The 22,116-nt window shown below is 48.6% G+C and overlaps 1 protein-coding gene across 2 annotated transcripts; it reads left to right on the top strand.

Moving 5' to 3' along the window:
* Nucleotides 1-431: 431 nt before the first annotated feature.
* Nucleotides 432-20,184, top strand: FDFT1 (farnesyl-diphosphate farnesyltransferase 1). 2 transcript variants are annotated; one of them, XM_083733604.1, is made up of 9 exons: nucleotides 432-671; nucleotides 2,396-2,513; nucleotides 6,779-6,876; nucleotides 11,554-11,737; nucleotides 13,146-13,274; nucleotides 13,963-14,154; nucleotides 15,282-15,458; nucleotides 17,498-17,650; nucleotides 18,976-20,184. In XM_083733604.1, the coding sequence occupies exons 2-9, from the start codon at nucleotides 2,412-2,414 to the stop codon at nucleotides 19,195-19,197; spliced, it is 1,257 nt and encodes a 418-aa protein (XP_083589730.1). In that variant the 5' UTR covers nucleotides 432-671; nucleotides 2,396-2,411; the 3' UTR covers nucleotides 19,198-20,184. The 2 variants fall into 2 exon arrangements, with proteins under 2 accessions (XP_083589730.1, XP_083589729.1); XM_083733603.1 differs by having other exon boundaries at nucleotides 515-671; nucleotides 2,396-3,962; nucleotides 4,059-6,876.
* Nucleotides 20,185-22,116: the final 1,932 nt, after the last annotated feature.

The following is a 22,116-nucleotide window of genomic DNA, read 5'->3' as shown; positions in this document are numbered from 1 at the left end:
GTAACTCAGTAGCAGTAGCGCAGCTTAATTATCAGCTACCCACGAGGCGAGATTTAGATTGCACATAACACAGATATTCCTGGCTGTATGTGAACACACGTCACGTTTCCTATTGCACCATCGCCTCTAGATATATTGCACCATTGCCTTTGTGTTTATTTGCGTGTCTCTGCGTTCACCCTTACTCGCCCCACAGCGATCCTGGGGGTCACACGCAACCTTTGCAAGGATGATGGAACGAGGAAGAAGCGGCGGCGCAAGAGCGAGCGAGCGGGCGCGCGCGCGGCCCCTTTAAGAAACCCGGCTGCTTGCGAAGCCCCGCCTGGCCCCATCCTCACCCATGCCTCCTCCGAGCCAATCCGGAGGCGCCGAGCGGCCGTCACGCCAGCCCCCGCGACGGCCTGATTGGGCGACGCGGCCCTGGCGCCAGCGCCGCGCGGCCACCGGGCTGCCTATCGGCCCTCCGAGCCGGGTGCGGCGCCCGCTGATTGGCTGCTGCTAGGGGACGGCCGTTGAGGGGACAGGAGGGGAGGGGGGCGGAGGAGGGAGGATGGCGACGCGCTTTCTTCGGGGCTGTCCGGGCATCTCGGCAGAGGAGGCTGTACGGGCGGGGAGGGAGGAAGAGGAGCCGCCAGGGACTCATAGGGACTAGAAACCCTTCCAAGGAGACGGTAAGAGTGGGCAGGGGGGTGCAGATGGGGCAAATTAAGAGGTGGGGAGGAGGGAAACAGCGGGGTCACAGGTAGGTAGGTAGGTATGGGGAGGGAAGACCTCATAGGGACTAGAAACCCTCCCAAGCAGACGGTAAGGGTGGGCGGGGGGTGCAGATGGGGCGGGATAAGTTCGGAGGGGTGGGGGGGGGAGGGAAACGGCGGGGCACAGGTAGGTAGGCAGGCAGGCAGGTAGGTATGGGGAGGGAAGACCTCATAGGGATTAGAAACCCTCCCAAGGCAAGGGTGGGCAGGGGGGTGTAGATGGGGCAAAATAAGGGGTGGGAGGGGAGGAGGGAAACGGCGGGGTCACAGGTAGGTAGGTATGGGGAGGGAAGACCTCATGGGGACTAGAAACCCTCCCAAGGAGACGGTAAGGGTGGTCGGGGTGCAGATGGGGCGGAATAAGTTGGGAGGGGTGGGGGGGAGGAGGGAAATGGCAGGTTCACAGGTAGGTAGGCAGGCAGGCAGGTAGGTATGGGGAGGGAAGACCTCTTAGGGACTAGAAACCCTCTCAAAGTAAGGGGGGCAGGGGGGGTCAGATGGGACGAAATAAGGGGGGAAGGAGGGAAACGGCAGGGTCACAGGTAAGTAGGTAGGTGGGAGGAGGGGAGTGGGGGAACCTCATAGGGACTAGAAACCCTCCCAAGGAGATGGTAAGGGTGGGCAGGGGGAGACCGATGGGGCAAAATAAGGCAGGGGGTGGGGTGGAGGGGCAGGAGGGAAACGGCAGGGTCACAGGTAGGTAGGTAGGCAGGTATGGGGAGGGAAGACCTCATAGGGACTAGAAACCCTCCCAAGGAGACGGTAAGGGTGGGCGAAATAAGGTGGGGGGCAGGGTGGGGTGGGGCAGGAGGGAAACAGCGGGGTCGCAGGTAGGTAGGTGGGGGAAGGGGAGTGGGGAGACCTCATAGGGACTAGAAACCCTCCAGGGAGGGTAAGGGTAGGGTGACAGAGAAGGAGTTAATTAAGCCAGGGGGACGGGGTGGGTGAGAAAGAGGAAAATTACAGGATCGCAGGGAGGGAGGGGAAGGAAGACGTAATAGGGATTAGAAACCTCCAAGGAGGGTAAGGATGGGGGGGGGTACAGAGTGGTGTCCTAGGTTGGTATATAGGTAGGTAGAGCAAGGGGAGGGAAAGATCTCATAGGGACTGGAAACCTCCAGGTAAGGTAAAGCAGGAATATAGAAGGGGCGAATTAAGGCAGGTGGGAAAGAGGAACACAGCAGGATCATAGGTAGGGAGGGAATGGGACGACATAAAAGGAACCAGAAACCAGGGAGAGGGAGGCTTAAGGGTGGGTTGGGATCTAGAAGGGGCGAATTAAGTCAGGAGACAGGTGGGTGGGAAGAAGAGTGGGTAAAAAGGAAAGTAAAAGGTGAGGGGAAGGCTAGAGTAGAGGAATGAAGCCATGTGGAGGAGGAGGAGGAGGAATAAAAAATTGGGAGTGGGAGAGGAAAGAAGAATTAGAAGGAGAAAAGAAATTGTTGGTTCCAAAGGGGGGAGAAAAAAAGAGGGATTTGGGGAGAAGGCTGGGCAGGGCAGGTCCTCATTAAATCTTATCGCTCTGGACACCCACAAATTAAATCTTATCGCCTCATTAAATCTTATCGCTCTGGACACCCACAAATTAAATCTTATCGCCTCATTAAATCTTATCGCTCTGGACACCCACAAATTGACAGGTGAGACTGGAAGCTGATGGAGCTGTTCAAGAGATGGCTGGGCCACCCAGAGGAGCTCTACAACCTGGTGAGGTTTAAGATGGGAGGCTACAAGACAGTGATGCCCAAGATGGACCAGGTGAGTGAGTGACAGTGCACTGTGTTGAATGGGTGTGGAAAGAATGGGTTGTCTTGTTCCCTGGTTTTTAATTTTGCTGGCTAGGAAGGCCCTTAGCTCGGTGGTTACAGTGCCTGAAGTGTCCCAGGGTCGATGCGCAGTGTCTCTTAAGCAGGACTGGAAATGTTCCCGTCTGAAACTCTGGAGAGCACTGCCAGTCTCTGATGGTTCAGTATCTTGTTGCTCCCAGCGGCCAAAAGACCTCATAGCGGCCAGACAGACACTTCCAGGAAGCCCACCATCAAGCCATTAAGGAAATTGCATTCCCACAGTGGTTTCCCTGTCCCCCAGCAACTGGCGTATTAAGTGATAGCCTGCCTCTGAACATGGAAGCTCTATTTAGCTTCCATGTTTTTTATTGGATTGGTTGTGACTCTCCTCGAGTCGCTCATGTTCAGGCAGAAAAGCAGAATAAAAATATTTTTTTAATAGATAAAATAGATGGGTAATAGAAAAAGATGGAGATGAGGAGTTGTTGTATGGGGTGTGTATGTCTTATTTTCTCTTTTCCCCATTCTGTTTTTTCCTGCTTCATGCTTCTACCTTGTCAAGGAAGTGAGAGAAGAAATCATGGTTTCAGAAGGGGTTGTGGGGCTGGAAAGACTCTGAAATCTGTAAATTATTTTCAGACATGTTTAATACACATCTTTAGTCTATTAATTGCAGCCGTTTAGCCAGAGACAATGGATTCATACTGTTTCCCAAAGTCCACAATCTAATGTCAGTCTTGCTGGATTTGGAGCAGGGAAGGCAGGAACAAAGACAGAAAGAAATACTTGGAAAAAATATTAATTTATAGCAATCAAATAAAATTCTTTATTGTGAAATTACAGCGCTAGACAGGTCTTAAATTGGACCATCACTATTGTCTCATGATATGACGAAGCACTCTTGCACCTTAATTATGAATTACTGCCTGTCAGATTTTATGAAAGGTATCAATTATATTTCTTTATTATGACTTCATATGTGCAGTCAACTTGCCTGTCCTCTGGACAAATGGTTTTGTTCCGTTTTCTTCCTTTCTCTTCCTTTCTCTCTTCTTTAAAGTGAAAAGCCCTTTCCCTCCACCAAATATCTTCAGCAGGATCTTGGGCCAAATCGCACTATGCTGGAACTGCTGTTTTGGAGTGCATGATGCAAATTTCTTCTTGTAGAAGCAGCTGGGTGGGGGGCTACTTTGAATGCCAGGTGCAGTGAGGTGGGATCCAAACTTTCCTGCACAGCTCCTTCACCTCATTGCTGTTTCACATTGCCCCAAATTCTCCAAGAAATCTTTGAAAATGAAAGGCAATTAAGTAAAACCCTTGTGGTCATCTTTATTTATTATTTATCTGCTGCACTTATTTATTGCATTTTTATCGAAGCTTTTTCCTCCAAGGAGCTTAATCTCCACAACAACCCTGCAGTGTAGTCAAAACAAAAAAATTTCCTTCCAGTAGCACCTTAAAGACCAACTAAGTTAGTTCTTGGTATGAGCTTTCGTGTGCATGCACACTTCTTCAGATACACCAAGAAACCTGCAGTGAAGGTTAGGCTGAGAGGCAGTGGCTGGCCCAAGGCCACCCAGTGAGCTTCATGGCTGAGTGGGTATTTGAACCCTGGTCTCCCAGGTCCTTGCCCAACGCCCGATCCTCCTGCTGCTAGTTCTTTCTGATCCCAGAGCAGAAGATTTAATTTAAAGAGAAAAGGCGGGAACTGTTTGTTCCCCTTCTGCTCCTAGGATGTGCAGAGTATCCACACACCCATTTCCTTAGTGCAGGGCCACATTCCCTTTCCGGGGGGAGGCCCCAATGCCAATGGTGGGTGGGGGCAGAAGCAACAAATATAATTTCCCCCTTTGCATGGTAAGCAACTTTTACAGGCACATTTCACAGGCCACTCTGCATCCTTCATCCAGGCAAGTCAAAGGCATCTCGTTGGAGGCTTTGGCCAGACCGAAAAGGAATACAACCCTTGGGTGGAGTGGGCCCACTGGCTGGGGAGAGCCACATTTAGCGCACCCCCCCCCCCCCGGGTCTGAGGTTCCCCACCCTTTTAGTGCAAAGAGTTATCTGGCCAAGGTCTGGCTGAGTCCCAGGGCTGGCTCTGTGTCTGCAGGGTTCCCTGGCAACTTGCCAGTCTGTGCATCCTGGTGGGAGCAGCTGAGACTGGGGACCCACCTCCTTTTCCCACAGTGCTCCAAGGTGGCGCCACATCGGGTGCTCTGGGATCTTGTATGAAATTTAAAACTCTGTGTGACTTTGTGGACCCAGCTACGGCTGCCAGACAGTGGGTGTGGGAGCTTCCTTCATCTGAGGATCACAGGGCGGTTTAGAACATAAAAATACAAAAATAGTAACAAACAATAACACACACACACCCTCTTAAAAAGGCCATAGATGGTTTGATTAGCCAAAGACCTGGGAGATGAGGAATGTTTTCGCGCTAGGCAAACTTCCCTGAGGAGAGCATCCCACAAGAGGGGAGTCACCACAGAGAAGGCCCATTCTTGTGTTGCCACCCTCCAGATCTCATGCACACAAAGAAGGGGTTCAGATGATGATTGTGGGGTCCAGGGCAGGTCATATGGGGAGAAGCATTGGAGGTCGGGAACGCCCCTAGGGCGCAGGTGCCTTTGTTGGGCTACCCCTCTCATCATCCCTGATCACTGCCGGTGGTGTGTGTATTTGTGTGTGCGTGCACAATGATGGGAGTTGAAGGCCCAAATCACAGATTTCCTCCCCCCCCCAAACACTGGGTTCATGAGACGCCAACATCTAAAGTACAGCAGTAGGCATGTTGACTCTGAAGAGAGCATCGCTGAACAGCTGTGGCACTAACTTGGCAAGTAGGAAAAGCCAGCAGGGGACTTAAGCCCTGGGAAATTAAGTGCCAGGAAGCTCAGAGGGACTTGCTTCTCAGCAAAGGCACAATCTTTAAATAAATGTTATTAAATTATTTCAGCACATAACCACTAATGAACCATCCCACCCTACTCCCAGAAGCTGGTCTTCAAGCAATGCATACAAAGCAACAACCAAATAACTCAACTTTTTACGCCGGGCTGCTATTTGGAGAAAAGGCGATACTCAGTTTAAGTCAAGCAAAAAGTTTTATAAGGCTGTTTTCGTTATTAGCCGCATATTCAATACTGTGCCAGGCAAAACCATACCTCTTCTACCAGGCCTTTGGCTAATTTAGCAGACTAGGACGTTTCAAATTTGGCATGGGTATGGGGGAGAAAACGTTTGTTGTGTCTTTTTGTGATTTTTTTACACTGTAAACTGCCCCCTGATTCTAAGAGGAAGGGCAGTATAGAAATTTAGGAAGTAACAATCGGAATAATAAAAGCCGCGCCGTTCGTTTACGCAGGAGTCTCCATGCGCTCCAAGACGCGCAGACGATAAAGCCCAAGTGCTGTTTAGTGGTTAAGGCGTCGGACTAGGACCCCGACCGCGTGAGACCCGGGTTCAGATCCGCACGCGATCTCCCGCCACTCGGAACCTGACCCACCTCGCAGGGTTGTTGGTTGCGAGGATAACGCGGGGAGCAGGAGAGGAACCTTTGGCTGTTGGGGAAAGGTGCGAGAAATGAGATGGCAATTTAAAAACGCCTAAGATCGCGCTGTGGATCCCGCTGCGCTTTGGTGGCGTGGGGTGGGGATCTCTTTCCCCTTGAATGAAGGTAAAGAAGGAGGAAAGGGAAAGCTGGAGTTTGTTTCGCCCAGGGCGCTTTTGCAAAGAGCCTGCAGGGAGCGCTCCGGGTTGGTTAAGTCGGCCAGGCGCGGCGCTGCGCCCGGGGAGGGAAGAAGGCGGGCCGGCCTCGGCTGCCTTCCCTCCCCGCCGAGGGAAGGGGCGGTGGGTGTGTCCGCTTCCCCTCTGGCTGCGCGCGCCCCGGATCCTTTCCCCCGCGCCCATGGCACGGGGCCAGGCGGGGGCCGCGTTGCTGGCCCGCTGAGCCGTGCGCCCGGGCGCGCCCCTCGTTCCCTCTCCATGGCCAGCGGCCCCTCCAAAGCCGCAACCTCCCTTTTCAAGCGTACTTTGGCCCTTTCCCCGCCCCGTGCTGGAGGAGCAGCAGGAGGATCGGGGCCGGGCGGCGGCTGTAACAGCTGCTGCTGGGCCGGGGGCCGGGTGCGCTCGGCGTCCGGCCCGCACCGCCTCCAGCAGCCCCAGGCTCCGCCACCGCTGGCTTCCCGGGGTACCCGTTTCCTGAGCGCCCCGCCGCCCTCTGTGCTCTTGTTGCAGGACTCGCTCAGCGACAGCCTCCGCCGCTGCTACCAGTACTTGAACCAGACCAGCCGGAGCTTCGCCGCCGTCATCCAAGCCCTAGACGGGGAGCTGCGGTGAGTTCCCCGGGCGGGTGCGGGGCGCAGGGAGCGAGGGGCGTGCAAGCTTGCACGGTGGCTAAGGATGGAAGGGGTTAACTGCGTTGGTCTGGCAAGGAAAGGGTTAACCGTGCGCGCGCACGGGTTTTGTTTTGGTTGCAAGTGGGGTTTTTTTTCCCCTCCCCCTGGGGGAGGAGTGAAATCCGAATCGAAGTCCTGTGCCAGGCAGTGCGTTCCGAGTGATCGCGAAAAAAGAAGTTTTGCTCCTGTGCTCCGCTTGGCACCGCCTGCGGGCTGGAGCCAGGAAGTTGCAGCGCTGCAAAGCTTGGTTTTCCTTCAATCTGGCGACCTCTTGCTAGACTACAACTCCCATCAGCCGCCAGGTGTTGAACATGCTGGCTGGGGAGCTGAGAGAGTCCCAAACTCTTCCGGAGGCGCAAGGTTCAGAAAGGCTGTCTTGAAACACTGCATCCTCCAACATTTCTCTGATGAGCACAATTCAAAGTGTTGGTGCTGACCTTTAAAGCCCTAAACGGCCTCGGTCCAGTATACAGTGGTACCTCAGGTTACATACGCTTCAGGTTACAGACTCCGCTAACCCAGAAATAGTGCTTCAGGTAAAGAACTTTGCTGCAGGATGAGAACAGAAATCGTGCTCCGGCGGCATGGCAGCAGCAGGAGGCCCCATTAGTTAAAGTGGTGCTTCAGGTTAAGAACTGTTTCAGGTTAAGAACGGACCTCCGGAACGAATTAAGTACTTAACCCAAGGTACCACTGTATACGAAGGAGCGTCTCTACCCCCATCATTCTGCCCAGACACTGAGGTCCAGCACCAAGGGCCTTCTGGCGGTTCCCTCACTGCGAGAAGCCAAGTTACAGGGAACCAGGCAGAGGGCCTTATCGGTAGTGGCACCCGCCCTGTGGAACACCTACCAGACTTTTAGAAGACATCTGTAGGCAGCCCTGTTTAGGGAAGCTTTTAAAGTTTGATGCATTACTGTATTTTAATATTTTGTTTGAAGCCGCCCAGATTATGATGATGATGTACCCCAGCCACTCTTGGCAGCTTCCAACATATATAAAAGCATAATAAAGCCTTAAACTTCCGTATACAGTGCTGCCTTCAGATGGCTTAGGGGTTGGCTAACTCCATACCCTCTAACATTTCTCCAATGAAAATAGGGACATGCTAAGGAAAATGGGGACATTTTGGGATCAAATCAGAAACCCGGGACTGTTTGTGTAAATCCAGGGACCCTTGGAAATATATAGAACGGACAAAGGTTTTTATTTATTGTTATTTATTAAATTTTTAAGTAGAGGTTTTGTCATTGCAGTTCCTGCATTGCAGGGGGTTGGACTAGATCGCCCTTAGGGGTTCCTTCCAGCTCTCTGGTTCTGTGTAAGGCAGCCTCTGCCTGATTGGGCTGTTTTCTCCGTTGTCTGCCCAGGGCTGTCAGCTCTGACCGGCAGTGGCTCTCCCCAGGAGATGGTGGGTGTTGCGCCTGGGTCCTTCTGCATGCCAACAGCGGTGCCCTTAGCATGGAGGGAGGTCCCAGAGCATGCGCTGTGCTTGCTGACCAGACAGCTCCTCCCACAAACAAGGTTTTGGGTTGGCCTGTGAAATCAAGAGAACATCGTGGTTTGGCAGCTTCCACCGACTTAAAAAGATCCGAGGACCATTTATTAGGAGGCAGTGAAAACCCAATTCCAGGAAGGAATTGCATCTGCCTTAGCCTCCTGGTGCAATTCTCAAACTTCCAGCATCAACCTTTCTTAAGACCGTAAGAACAGCTTGCTCAATAAGCCAGCGGCTCACCTAGTCCTGCATTCTTCTTTCACAATTGCCTTTTGCTGGTGCAATGCCAGTCTCCTCTGGAGTAAGGATATGGGAGCCAGCAGCATGCAGTCTAGCCCCTACTGAAATCTAGATTGCTTTTTTGTTGCTGTAAATATATTGAATTGATTATGTTAAATCGTTGGCTTTGGACCTCTTGGAATTCCCTGACATGCTCTGCATTTTGTCTATTTGAACTCTGAACGTTTGCTGTTAGTTGCTCTGGGCCTGTGTGTTTCACAGCCCATTCTGGCACAGCGCACACCTGTTGCATCTTAGCAAGTTCAAGATATTCTCTGAGCTGCCCTTTGCATCACCGCAAACAGTCCTCCTCCTCCACCCTGTTTTATGGGTACACGTGGGTTTGCTCCAGAGCAATTAACTTTAATTCAGCCGCCTCTGAGAAAGAATGAAAGGCTAAGTGCAGACAATGACTCCGTTCCCTCTACATAGCAGGGAGTGTGTGTGTGTCTGTGTGGGTTAAAAAAATGCAGGAGGTTTCTGCAAATTGCTTCAGCCAGACTGCAGAGGGTCACCCAGTCTTGCTGCCCATTTAACAAGCTGGCGCAGTTAAATATATAAAAATGAAGTGTTTCATCCAGGAAAGTGGGGCTGATCTGTAATCGTAATAGCAAAGAACTGGACTGAATTTTGGAAAGTTAAATAAGATAAAAATATATTGTCGAAAACTGGTTTGAAGTCCATATTGTGATATCAGTTATTGACCTGGCAATATACAGTGGTACCTTGGTACTCGAACGGCTTGCCTCCCGTACAAATCGACTCCCGAACGCTGCAAACTTGGAAGTAACTGTTCCGGTTTGCAAGTGTTTTTTGGAAACTGAACGTCCGACGCAGCTTTCATTTGAGAGCAGGAAGCTCCTGCAACCAATTGGAAGCCACACCTTTGTTTTCCAACGGTTTCCAGAGTCGAACGGACTCCCGGAACGGATTAAGTTCGAGAACCAAGGTACCACTGTATTGCGAATCATGATGTGTGTGTGCAAAAATCACCATGTGGGAAAAACCATGAAGCCATTCAATGTGCCTCACGGTTCCTGCAGCCTCTGATAACTCTGCCAGCTCATAGCTCACCGCTGCCTCCTCCAGGGGGGCAGCAAATCATGAGAGCAGGTCTTGGCAAAAGTCACAACACAGGAAAAACCGTGAATCCAGCCAATGCCTCTACATAGCTCCATCCTTATTGCAGACCTGGTGATATATTGGTATATTCTGATGTTAGCTGGTTATAGATCATGATGTTGAAACCCAGATAATAGCCAGCCCTGTGTGCTGCCTCCACAGTTAGAGGCTGTCTGCTGCAGAATTCTAGTTGTGGAAACTGCAAATGGGTGGCATGGGTGGGCCTAGGACCAGCGTACCTACGGGACCGCCTCTCCTGGTATGCCCCACGGAGGACCTTAAGGTCCACAAATGACAATATTTTGGAGGTCCCAAGTCACAAGGTGGTTAGATTGGTCTCAACTAGGGGCAGGGCCTTTTCAGTACTGGCCCCGACTTGGTGGAATGCTCTGTCACAAGAGACTAGGGCCCTGCGGGGCTTGACATCTTTCCGAAGGGCCTGTAAGACAGAGCTGTTCCGTCTGGCCTTTGGTTTGGACTCAGTCTGACCCTTATGTTTCCCTCTCCTTATGGTTTTGATCTATGGGCTACTTTTAAAATAAGATTGCATTTTAACCTGTATTTTAAATTGGTTCTCTCCCACCCCCACCCCCCTGTGCTCTTGGCTTCCCCATAGGGGACAGGATGCCCAGACTAGATGGGCCTCTGGGCTGATGCAGCTCTCCTTAGGTTCTGCAAGGTTGGTGCTGGCACTCTTGAGTTGCACCAGGAGGCTAATCTGGAGCCGATACTCGGTTCCTTTATTTGCAGCTGTGTGCTGCAATCCCTCCTAATAGAAACAAATGATCCATAGAGCTTTCACGCTGGCTGAAGTTGCCAAACACAATGTTCTCTCTCCTCCTTGCCTTCCCATAATTTCATAGGCCAATCTAAGGCCTGGTTTGTGGGGAGGAGTAACCTCTTGGTAGCACATGCTTTGGGGAGAAGGGACCTCGTTCCGTGGTCCAGGCACCTGCTTTGTGTGCAGAAGAAGCCAGGTTCCATCTCCAGGTAGAAAGGGCCAGGTGGCAGGAGAGAGCTGCTGCCGGTCAGAGTAGAGTATTCTGTGTGGTGGGTGGATAGATGGCTACCAAACAGTCTCAGGTAAAGTTAAAGGGACCCCTGACCATTAGGTCCAGTCGTGGCCAACTCTGGGTTTGCGGTGCTCATCTCGCTTTATTGGCTGAGGGAGCCGGCGTGTCTTGTGGCCAGCATGACTAAGCTGCTTCTGGCGAACCAGAGCAGCGCATGGAAACGCCGTTTAGCTTCCCGCTGGAGTGGTACCTATTTATCTACTTGCACTTGGACGTGCTTTCGAACTGCTAGGTTGGCAGTGGGGATTCAAACCGCCAACCTTCTGATCGGCAAGTCCTAGGCTCTGTGGTTTAACCCACAGTGCCACCCGCGTCCCTAAAACAGTCTTAGAGGCAGCCCTAAATAATATCCTGTCTCTTTAGGACCTATGGAGACATAGGAAGCTGCCCTTTACTGAGTCAGACCATCGTTCCATCCAACTCAGTTCTGCCCACACTGACTGGCAGCAGGGGGTTGGACTAGATGACCCTTAGGGTCATTTCCAATTTTATTATTCTATTAGCTCTCAAGCAGGACTTTCCCAGCCTTTTCTGGAGATGCCAGGGTTCGAACGTGGGAAGCCACCAGCTTGCAAGGTGGGTGTTCCACCCCCTGTGCTAGGAGAGTCCTTCAGCTCAGACCTCTTTCCTCCTCGTCCTCAGCCATGCCGTATGCATCTTCTACCTGGTGCTCCGAGCCCTGGACACGATCGAGGACGACATGACGATTAACCTGGAAACCAAGGTCCCCATGCTCCACAACTTCCACTCCTACCTGTATCAGCCGGACTGGAAATACATGGACAGCAATGAGAAGGACAAGCAAGTTTTGGAAGACTTCCCGACGGTGAGCAATTTGGCCAGTCAGTCCTTCGTTCGTGCGGTCATTTTAAGTTGGCTGTGCAAATCCTGACATTGTCAGTTTGCTATAGCTCTTGGTATCTGCAAATTGGGTGCTTGCTGGCAGCAGATAGGAAGTTGGTTTTATGGTGGTCTCTTTCTGAGCCATCTCTTCTCAAGGGGGTTTAGCAGCACTTTTTTTGGGGGGGGGAGAAAAACAACAGTGTGGCCCCCGAAGTCAGTTAAGTGCCTCCAAGGATGCTTCAGTCTTCAAGGGATAAACACAGATCTTAGACTGGTCTAACTACTGCACGTTCTGGGAAGTTGCTCACCTGATCGCTAAGTATTTGGATGCCTCTTGAGATATAACTAAATTTCCTGAGAATGAAGAGCAGGTTTCTGTCTGTGTTTGGATGCAGTTGGGTGCCATTTTGAGATGTGCAAATTTTGTTCTGTTTTGTTTTTTTTAAAATCATTTTTATTTGATTTTACAATACAAAATTATTTTAAAAATTCAAAAACATAACCATATACAGAGATTCCCCGGAATCTCAGGACTCCCCCCTCCCTGGAGTCCCATTCTAATCAATTAAAACTGCATCTTCTTCCATACTCTATTATATCAGTCCATATTTTCCATGGTGATTGTTGCACTACAAGTGAAATCAAAATCCTTCCAGTGTTTCCATCTGCTTACAGTAGTCTTTTTAAATAGCGTATAAATTTCCCCCATTCTTTTGTAAAGTTTTTATCTTCTTGATTCCTGAGTTTTCCGGTCAACTTTGCCATTTCGGCATAGTCCATCCGCTTGGTTTGCTATTCTTCTAGTTGGGTCCCATCAAGATGGCGAGCTGGATCTTTCACAACTGACCTGATTTTAACCACTGGTTTCAAAACCACACTTACATTTTGGGTTTCTTAGAATTTGTGAGCAATGTCAGAGGCAAAGCTGCTGGTTCCCTATTAGTGCGTCCTTAAAGTTCAAATGCATCCTTAAAGTTGTGGCTGGACAATAATCTGGTCCTGAACCAAGGGGCGAGGGAGACTGTGGCCCTCTAGATATTACAGACTCCAGTTCCCATCAGTCCTGGTGAGTGATGAGAGATGATGGGAGTTGTAGTCCAATACTGTAGGTTCTCCACCCCTGCCTTCAAGTTGCTATAATTCCTGGGCTCTTTGTCTGCAATCCCATAACCGCTTTCCTGGGAGCAAGCTCCACTGAACTGGATGGGACTTGACTTCTGAGTAGACCTGTGCCTACTATCAAACTGGTTACCCTTTGTCACACTGGTTACATTTTGGCCCTAGAAAGAGGTGTATAGTTCTGTTTCCCTTAAATGCAGAAACTTCATCCTTACCCTTGTTTTGAACTGGCTCATTTCGTTTCCCCCTGTCACTTGTGGTTATCGCCTTAGATCTCCTTGGAGTTCCGCAACCTGGCAAAGATCTACCGAGATGTGATTGCTGACATCTGCCACAAGATGGGTCTGGGGATGGCTGAGTTTTTGGAGAAGAAGGTGGATTCTGAGAAGGAGTGGGACCAGGTGAGTAGACTTTGGAAGGGGTCCCCAGGGAATCTACTTGGGGCTGAAACCTGTGTGTTCAGGAAATGTGCCGAAATGGATCCAACTTGCAGTGTGGGATGTCCTTCATAGGTTTAGCAGTTGGCGGGCAAAATTGTGCGCCCCTTGCTCCTCGGGGTGTTTCTTATTCTTTATTGCGTTGTCCTGTTCCAATTGCTGCTGGCAGTTCCCTCGTTGTGAGAAGTGAGGTTACAGGGAACCAGGCAGAGGGCCTTCTCAGTGGTGGCACCCGCCCTGTGGAACGCCCTCCCATCGGACGTCAAGGAAATAAGCAGCTATCCTATTTTTAAAAAACATCTGAAGCCAGTCGCACAATCACACAAGTAGCTGAACTGCGTTCCACACAGTCGCAGAAACAAATGAACTGAAAAGGCCTCAAAAACAAAAACGCAAAATAAATAGCAAAAGCAAAACAATAAGAATTTTTTTTGAGATTTACGCCTAATGCTTTTTTTCATTGATGTGGAAAACTGGCAGTCATGTTTGTGTTTATGCAAACCCTCCCTTACCGTGTGCCAGACAAAGGAGGGAGATGGAAAGCCTCAAGTGCTGCAGCTCTTTTAATAAGTAGATTAAACAAAAAAAAAAAACCCATGCTATAGGTAGGATTGATTGATTGATTGATTGATTGATTGATTTCTCTCTCTAGTATTGCCATTACGTCGCTGGCCTGGTGGGCATTGGCCTGTCCCAGCTCTTTTCTGCGTCGAAGCTGGAAGACCCCATCGTCGGGCAGGACACGGAGCTGGCCAACTCCCTGGGGGTTTTCCTGCAGAAAGTCAACATCATCCGGGACTACTTGGAGGATGAGCTCGAAGGCCGGGAGTTTTGGCCCAAAGAGGTAAAGCAAGGGGTGACGGGAGAAGAGAGGGAAAGCTGTGACATTTGGTCCAGGGATGGAGACCACCTGTTTTGATGGAACACGGTGGCTCCCCACTTGTGGAGAGACTCGCCTAGGATATCTTTAGATGCCAGGCAAAAACATTCCGCTTCTCCCAGGCCTTTGCCTAATTAAACAACCTATGGCCTTTTAAACTCTTATGTGTGTGGCAGGGTATTGTCTTTATTTGATGATGATGATGATGATGATATAATTTATTTATACCCTGCCCATCTGGCTGGGTTTCCCCAGCCACTCTGGGTGGCTCCCAACAGAACACCAATATCAGTAATAAAAAAGCAACAACATTAAATATTAAAAACTTCCCTTAAAAAGGGCTATGATACTATGGTATGTATTTTGTGGTTTTTATAAAATAATAAATAATAATTATAATACTTTTTATACCCCGCCCATCTGGCTGGGTTTTCCCAGCCACTCTAGGCAGTTTAAAACATATCTAATAATAATAATAATAAATCAGTCATTAAAAACTTCCCTAAACAGGGCTGTCTTTGGGCGACGGGCAGTACAGAAATTTAATAAGTAAATAAAAGTAATAAATATATTTACAATAAGCCTCCTCCCCACAAGGAACTAGATATGTAGGCTGTTGCTGGGTATTTTGATCTGCTTCTAGTTTATTGCCGAATTTATTTAATTCCCCACCACCTGCAACGTTTAAAATAGTTTCTTTCGGCTGAGTTTTTTGTTTGTTTTGTTTTTACCAATAATTGTATTGCTTTGTTCTCTTTGTAAACCCCTTTGAGGTTTGCTTTTTTAAAAACAAAACAAAGTGGTGTGTGGATTTTACGAAATAAATATATAATAAATGGGGACAAAATGTTTCGAGTCGGATAAAAACCAATCATTTCAAAAAACTGGAATAAAATGAAGTTGCAAACGAACAAACAGACACCACACAAGCTTAAATACATAAGCAAAGAACTAGTGGGAAGAGGGAATTCTCAGGGCAGGGCTGCATAGCCACTCTCAGTTCACATCCTGCATCGACGGGGGTCAGACTAGATGACCGTTGGGGGTCCCTTCCAGTTGTATGACTCTGATAGCCTCTCGGTGTCTCTCAGGTTTGGAGCAAGTACGCGAAGAAGCTGTCTGACCTGACCAAGCCGGAGAACATCGACAAAGCCGTTCAGTGCATGAACGAGCTCATCACCAATGCCTTGCACCATGTCCCTGACGTCTTGACGTATTTGTCCCGCCTGAAGAACCAGAGCGTCTTCAACTTCTGCGCTATTCCGCAGGTGGGTAGGGGCGCTTGGCTTGCAAAGCTGTCTCCCGCTTCGGAGGTGCTCTTCTGTTTCCCTTCCTCTCCTGTTAACAGGGCCGGATTCAGGTTTGATGAGGCCCTAAGCTACTGAAGGTAATGGGGCCCTTTATATATCCAGCCGTCCTTTGTCAACAACAAATTGCCACTGTTTTTTGTGTTGAATATATGCTATATGTCGAAACAAAACAAAAATTTGTTCCACTAGCACGTTAGAGACCAACTAAGTTTTTATTGCTCCTGCCAACCTAGCAGTTTGAAAGCATATCAAAGTGCAAGTAGATAAATAGGCACCGCTCTGGCGGGAAAGTAAACGGCGTTTCCGTGCCCTGCTTTGGTTCACCAGAAGTTCATACCAATAAAAACTTAGTTGGTCTCTAAGTTGCTACTGGAAGGATTTTTTTTTCTCTTTTGACTAGGGCAGACCAACACGGCTACCCACCTGTAATATGCTATATGATAATTTATGGACCTAATAGGTGAGGAGATTTCACCCCTCCCATACCCAAGAATCTCCTGAGAATCTCCTGAGGTCTCTGCTGACTCTACAGAGAGGAGGAGCAATGTACTGCTCTCTACTTAATTAGTCAAGTGAGTGAATCTGTGTGTGTGAGAGAGTCAGTCAGTGTGTCGGAGAGAGAGTGCAAGAGATCGTGTTTATAGATAAGATTGCTGCTAAGAGCAGCTGCAGGCACTCAGAGTATAGCATTGATTTATGGTTAAGAGCGGTAGTCTCCTAATCTGGGGAACCGGGTTCGCGTCTCCGCTCCTCCACCTGCAGCTGCTGGGTGACCTTGGGCCAGTCACACTTCTGTGAAGTCTCTCAGCCCCACTCACCTCACAGAGTGTTTGTTGTGGGGCAGGAAGGGAAAGGAGAATGTTAGCCGCTTTGAGACTCCTGAAGGGGAGTGAAAGGCGGGATATCAAATCCAAACTCTTCTTCTTCAGAATATTTAGCTCTGTATATAGTTTTGTATCATAGCTGTAGTTATAGAATAAAGGAGGATATTTTACAGAGCTGCTCTCCGAGTGGTTTATACTCTGCAAAACGCTGCTGGCGCAACGGCTGTATTATTGAGACAGTGAATCCGGTGCTCTCAGCTCCAAGCTGTGAGTCCACAGCACTGTGACCTGTTCCTGTGGGAAAGGAGGTCTCTGGCAGTGCTACCCAGCTCGCCTAGCCCAGTCGGGGCTGTAGTGCATGAGTCCAGTTGGTGGTACTGGCTCAAGGGCGATGCTGACAATAGGTATCTAAAGCCATTTGCAACCAGTCCATGCGGAATGTAGACACCCTCTATATAGAAATGAGCAAATCAGTGATATTTTCGGAAGCAGGCTAGCAGGCGGGGCCCATGACTTACATCATAGGAACCTACATAACACAAAACACTGTTGCTGTCTGTATGTTTTATTTTATTTGTTTTTTATCTTATATTTTGGAAATGTACATCCAGTGATTTTTTTCCTTTAATTTTTTTGGGGGGCCCCTAGAGAGTGGGGTCCTAAGTTATAGCTTGTTTATAGCTTATATGTAAATCCGGCACTGGGTGGGCTTTGTTTTTGGTGTTGAATATATGCTATATGATAATTTATGGACTTAATAGGTAACTGAAGCCATTTGCACATGTTGCCGTGCAACCAGTCCATGCAGAATGTAGGCACCCTATACAGTGGAACCTCGGGTTGTGAACGTGATCCGTGCGGGGGGCACATTCGCAACCTGCAGTGTTCCCAACCCACAGTGCCGTGTCTGCGCACTCGTGGGTCATGATTCGGTGCTTCTGCGCATGTGCAAATCACTGAAACCTGGAAGTAACCCGTTCTGGTACTTCTGGGTTTGGCGCGGTACACAACCCGAAAACGTAACCTGAAGCGTCTGTAACCCGAGGTACCACTTTATATAGAAAGGAGCAAACCAGTGATATTTTTGTATCTAATGACCTTTGATAGCCCAGAATCAAGCAGGATTGTTTTTGTGACTTGTCTTCTTCTCCCCCCTCCACTCCTGGTCCCCAGGTGATGGCCATCGCCACGTTGGCTGCCTGCTACAACAACCAGCAAGTCTTCCGGGGAGTGGTGAAGATTCGGAAGGGACAAGCCGTCACTCTGATGATGGACGCAACGAACATGCAGGCTGTTAAGGCCATCATGTACCAGTATGTGGAAGAGGTGAGTTCATGATCGCCATAGGTTTTATTTCTGTGACTCTTTTCCATGGTAGAACCATGCTCAGAGCGTCTTATGCCAACATACAGAATAAAATATAGCAACATTTCAAGGTAAGTTACAAAACCGAACCCAACTTAAATGAACACCAGCAGGACAAACAAAGACCTCACGTCTTCTAAAAGTTGCATAGTGTGGTTATAAACTTGAGATTGGCAAACCTCAGTCAGTTGACCTACCGGTGGGGCTGCAAATTAAGGGCAGACAAATTTGGGGGTTGCCTGCTGTGGCGTTTGCCTCCTAGGTGGGTCATAAAGAAAGGGTTAAAATGAGTGTGATGTGATTGACCAGTGGAAACTGATAGGAGTTAGAGTGAGAGTGGGTGTTATGTGGAAGTTAGTTGAGAGTTGGGAGTTGAAGAAGGAAGAGGGAGGATATAAGTCTGTGGGCTGGTCGAGTTGTGTGGTGAAAGAGTGAGAGGAAGTGTTAGGTGGAGTCAGATAGTTAGTTGGGATAATCAGTTTGAAGTTGTTAAGAACAAATAGGACAGTTAAGGAACTAAGATTAAGAAACTGCCAAGAAAAATTAACTGAAACCATAAGCTTGTTCTTGCCTATAAAATAAACTTGATTATTTGTTAATGATACCAACTGACTGGATTCTGTGTGTACCCGTGAGGAGAAATGGGTTGGTGGCAGCGAAGAAAGCAAACACAGTGGAGGCACAGGGTCAATAGACCACCAAACTTCCGGGGGCCCTGTGTGATCGCCACACCTGCTTTATTTATTCTGAGGTAAATTTGCTACTAGTTTGTTGCTGTAATAAGACAAGGCTACTTTGCTTCTGGGATGCGGGTGGCGCTGTGGTCTAAATCACAGAGCCTAGGACTTGCCGATCAGAAGGTCGGTGGTTTGATTCCCCATGACGGGGTGAGCTCCCGTTGCTCGGTCCCTGCTCCTGCCAACCTAGCAGTTCGAAAGCATGTCAAAATGCAAGTAGATAAATAAGTACCACTCCGGCGGGAAGGTAAATGGCGTTTCCGTGCGCTGCTCTGGTTCGCCAGAAGCGGCTTAGTCATGCTGGCCACATGACCCGGAAGCTGTACACTGGCTCCCTCGGCCAATAAAGCGAGATGAGCACCGCAACCCCAGAGTCGTCCACGACTGGACCTCATGGTCAGGGGTCCCTTTGCCTTTACCTTTACTTTGCTTCTGGTGTGTTAAGGCAATAAAACGCGGCCACTTCACTTCTGGTGTATTACAATAAATAACAGCAGAGCTGTTTGGATGAATGCTGCCTTAGTGAAAGCTAGTTCTTCTCTCCCACAGATCCATCAGAAGATCCCAAGTACCGATCCTTCCTCCAGCAAGATACAGCAGATCATTGCCTCTGTCCGATCCGTTAGCCTACCCAGCGGCGCCCTGGTCTCTCGGACCCATTACTCTCCCATCTACTTGTCCTGCGTGATGCTCTTAGCTGCGTTGAGTTGGCAGTACCTGAGCACCGTGTCGAAAGCCACAGAGGAATACGTCCATACAGGCGAGAACTGAGAGCAGATTTCCAAGGATGCCTATGCCCTTCGCAGTGGGATGGAATATGCTGCTGTTATTATTTCCTTGCCCTTTGGGAACGGGAGAACTCATAGATGTCCCAGGACTGTTGGAGAAGGGCTTGGAATCCTGCAAGCTAAAGTTGGAGCCAGAAGATTTCACCTAGAAAGCAATTACTTGCTAGCTTTGAAGCGTCTAACAAATTACAGTTTCCAGACCTCTAATTTTTCCTTCCTCTTTTGGAGGAACTGGTTACCGGCAAGTCTGTCATTGGAGTCTGTCTTAATATATTTTTCCTTCCATTTCTTTCCCGCAGACCTGTTTGGATCTGCGTCTTTTTTGTGTTTTTGACATAGAGTGTTTTTTAACTAGAGTGTTTGAAGGTGCCTCTTTGTTGCTTGTGAATTTTGACAGTAAAAAGGGAAAGAAAAAAAATACTGCGATGAAGCGTCCTGCTCTCTTTTTCTTCCGTTTTTATTCAAGTTGTTCAAATTCAGCGACCAAAGCAACACAAGAGTCCATGGTGTGGTTATCTTGAGTTGGGCTTATTTAGAAATCACAGCAAGTTCTAATATTTACCAAGGATTTACCCCGGCTTGTTTTAGAACAGGGGCTTCTCTGCAGTGACTCCCCATCTATGAAATGCTGTCCCCAGGGAAGATCGCCTGGCGCCTTCATTATACACCTTTAGGTGCCAGGCAAAAACATTCCTTTTTAGCCAGGCCTTTGGTTGATATTGCTGACATCCAACACCCTTTTAGAATGTGGTTCTTTTCTGGAAGGGTGTTATTGGTTTGATTTTATATGTTGTGGTCTTGCTTGTGAACCGCCCTGAGACCTCCGGGTATAGGGCGGTGTATCAATTGAATTAATCATTAATAATAATAAATTTATTATTTGTACCCCGCCCATCTGGCTGGGTTTCTCCAGCCACTCTGGGCAGCTTCCAACAAAGATTAAAAATTCATTAAAATATCACACATTAAATACTTCCCTTCAGGGCTGCCTTCAGATGTCTTCTAAATGTCAGGTGGTTGTTTATCTCTTTTACATCTGATGGGAGGGCGTGCGCCACTACCAAGAAGGCCCTCTGCCTGGTTCCCTGTAGCTTTGCTTCTCGCAATGAGGGAACCGCCAGAAGGCCCTCGGCGCTGGACCTCAGCATCCGGGCAGAACGATGGGGGTGGAGACACTCCTTCAGGTATACTGAGCCAAGGCCAGCAATCAATCACTCAATAATAAATGAGTAGACCTTTGACATGTTTCTCCCACCACAGACCCCTCTGGCAAACCTTAAAGGTTAGATTTCTATATTGTAAGAAGCTAAGCTAAGGGATTTTGTGGTAGTTAACAAAACACATATTGTGGGTGGCAGCCTTGTTTTCACAGGATTCTGTTTTCACGGAATGTGGAATGTGGATTGCAAAATGCACACAACTGACAGGCAAGTTCTTTGCTTCTGTTTGGTGCAAAAGTCTATAGAGTTTGAGGGTCAGCATTTGAGAAGCAGGCTCACTCGCTTTCGATCCTATAACTGGCTTTGTTCTAAGATGCTCGAGGTTCCCAGGCATTGTTGGACTACAACTCCCATGATCCATAGCCAGCAGAGGCAGCAGTCATGGATGATGGGAGCAGTAGTCCAACAACATCTGGGAGACCAAGTTAGAGAATGCTTTAGACCAGTCTTTCTCAAACACCTCTTATTTGGAGGAGAACGTCTATTGTGTCTCAAAAAGGTCTGAGGCCAGGCTGCTGACATGGGGCCCTTTAATGAAAATAACTTGAGGACAATCAGTAGAATGCATCATCATTCCTAGGCCAGGAGCTGTTTTTTCTGTTCAATACATCTGGTCAAAACAGCCTCAATTTATTTTATTTTATTTTATTTTAAAAAGCAGCACTGAGTATAGATATTCTTGGCTATTCTGCAACCACAGTTTGAGCATTTCTGCTTTGTATCTTCACTTCCTGTCCCATTTCCTCTAGAGCAGCCTTCCCTAGGCTGTTCCATGCCAGATGTTTCGGATTACAGCTGCCCTGGTTGGCGCTAATGGTGTTGCCATTCACAACATCTGGAACTCCTATCTGTCCCTGTCAACATGGCCACTTGAGGCTTGTAAGCCAGCAGCATTGGCTGGTCACAGGTGCCCCAGGTCTACTCTAGAGGAAGCCCTCATCTATCCTGGCTCTGATCCATTTTATGCTTAATGGCTGTGTTTGTGTGCATGTGTTTTCCATGGAGCCACTTTCCATCTTTCCAAAAGAAAAAATTCAGTTTTTCAAACTCCCTTGGCTGCTTTTCCTGACCTTAAGTTTCTGCAAAATGTGGATCCCCTCAATCTTTGGTTTTTGACAAAACTTGGGACGGCTGCAGCTTCCCTTGAAAGCGCTCTGATTCGTTTGCCAAATATTCTATATTCTTGAATAGTGTAGAACTCAAGCATTTCATAAGGGGGGAAAAAGTTGCTGTGTTACATAGATCTTGCAATAACCAGTCACTTGATGACATCAGGGGGGGCAGTTGCCTTTTGAACATCTTGCAGCTCAGGCCTTGAATTACCGGTATATCTCCCAGGAAGGGCAGGGGGAGGCCAAGAAATTTAACCTTCAGAGTAAAGAGTTTGTTGACTGTCTCGTCTGCGCGAAGATTGCCGAATCAGGCAAACACTGAACTTTTCCAACAGGGCACCTGCATTGTATCATATCCAGGCTAAGCTGCACCTGCAACAAAATGTTGCAGTGCTGGGGAGATGCTGTTCACACTCACCCATCTAGTAATTTAGATCTTTGCCAAAAAAATCAGCCCCTCCCCTATTTCCAGCTTCCTAACCCTACCTCTTTCCTGCCAACCTAGAATTTGAAAGCACGTTAAAGTGCAAGTAGATAAATAGGTACCGCTCCGGTGGGAAGGTAAACGGC

This window comes from Podarcis gaigeae (assembly GCF_964106915.1).
Source record: "Podarcis gaigeae genome assembly, chromosome: 3".
NCBI lineage: Eukaryota > Metazoa > Chordata > Lepidosauria > Squamata > Lacertidae > Podarcis > Podarcis gaigeae.
The sequence above is the reverse complement of the archived record's forward strand: the minus strand, read 5'-3'. Positions and strand labels throughout refer to the sequence as shown.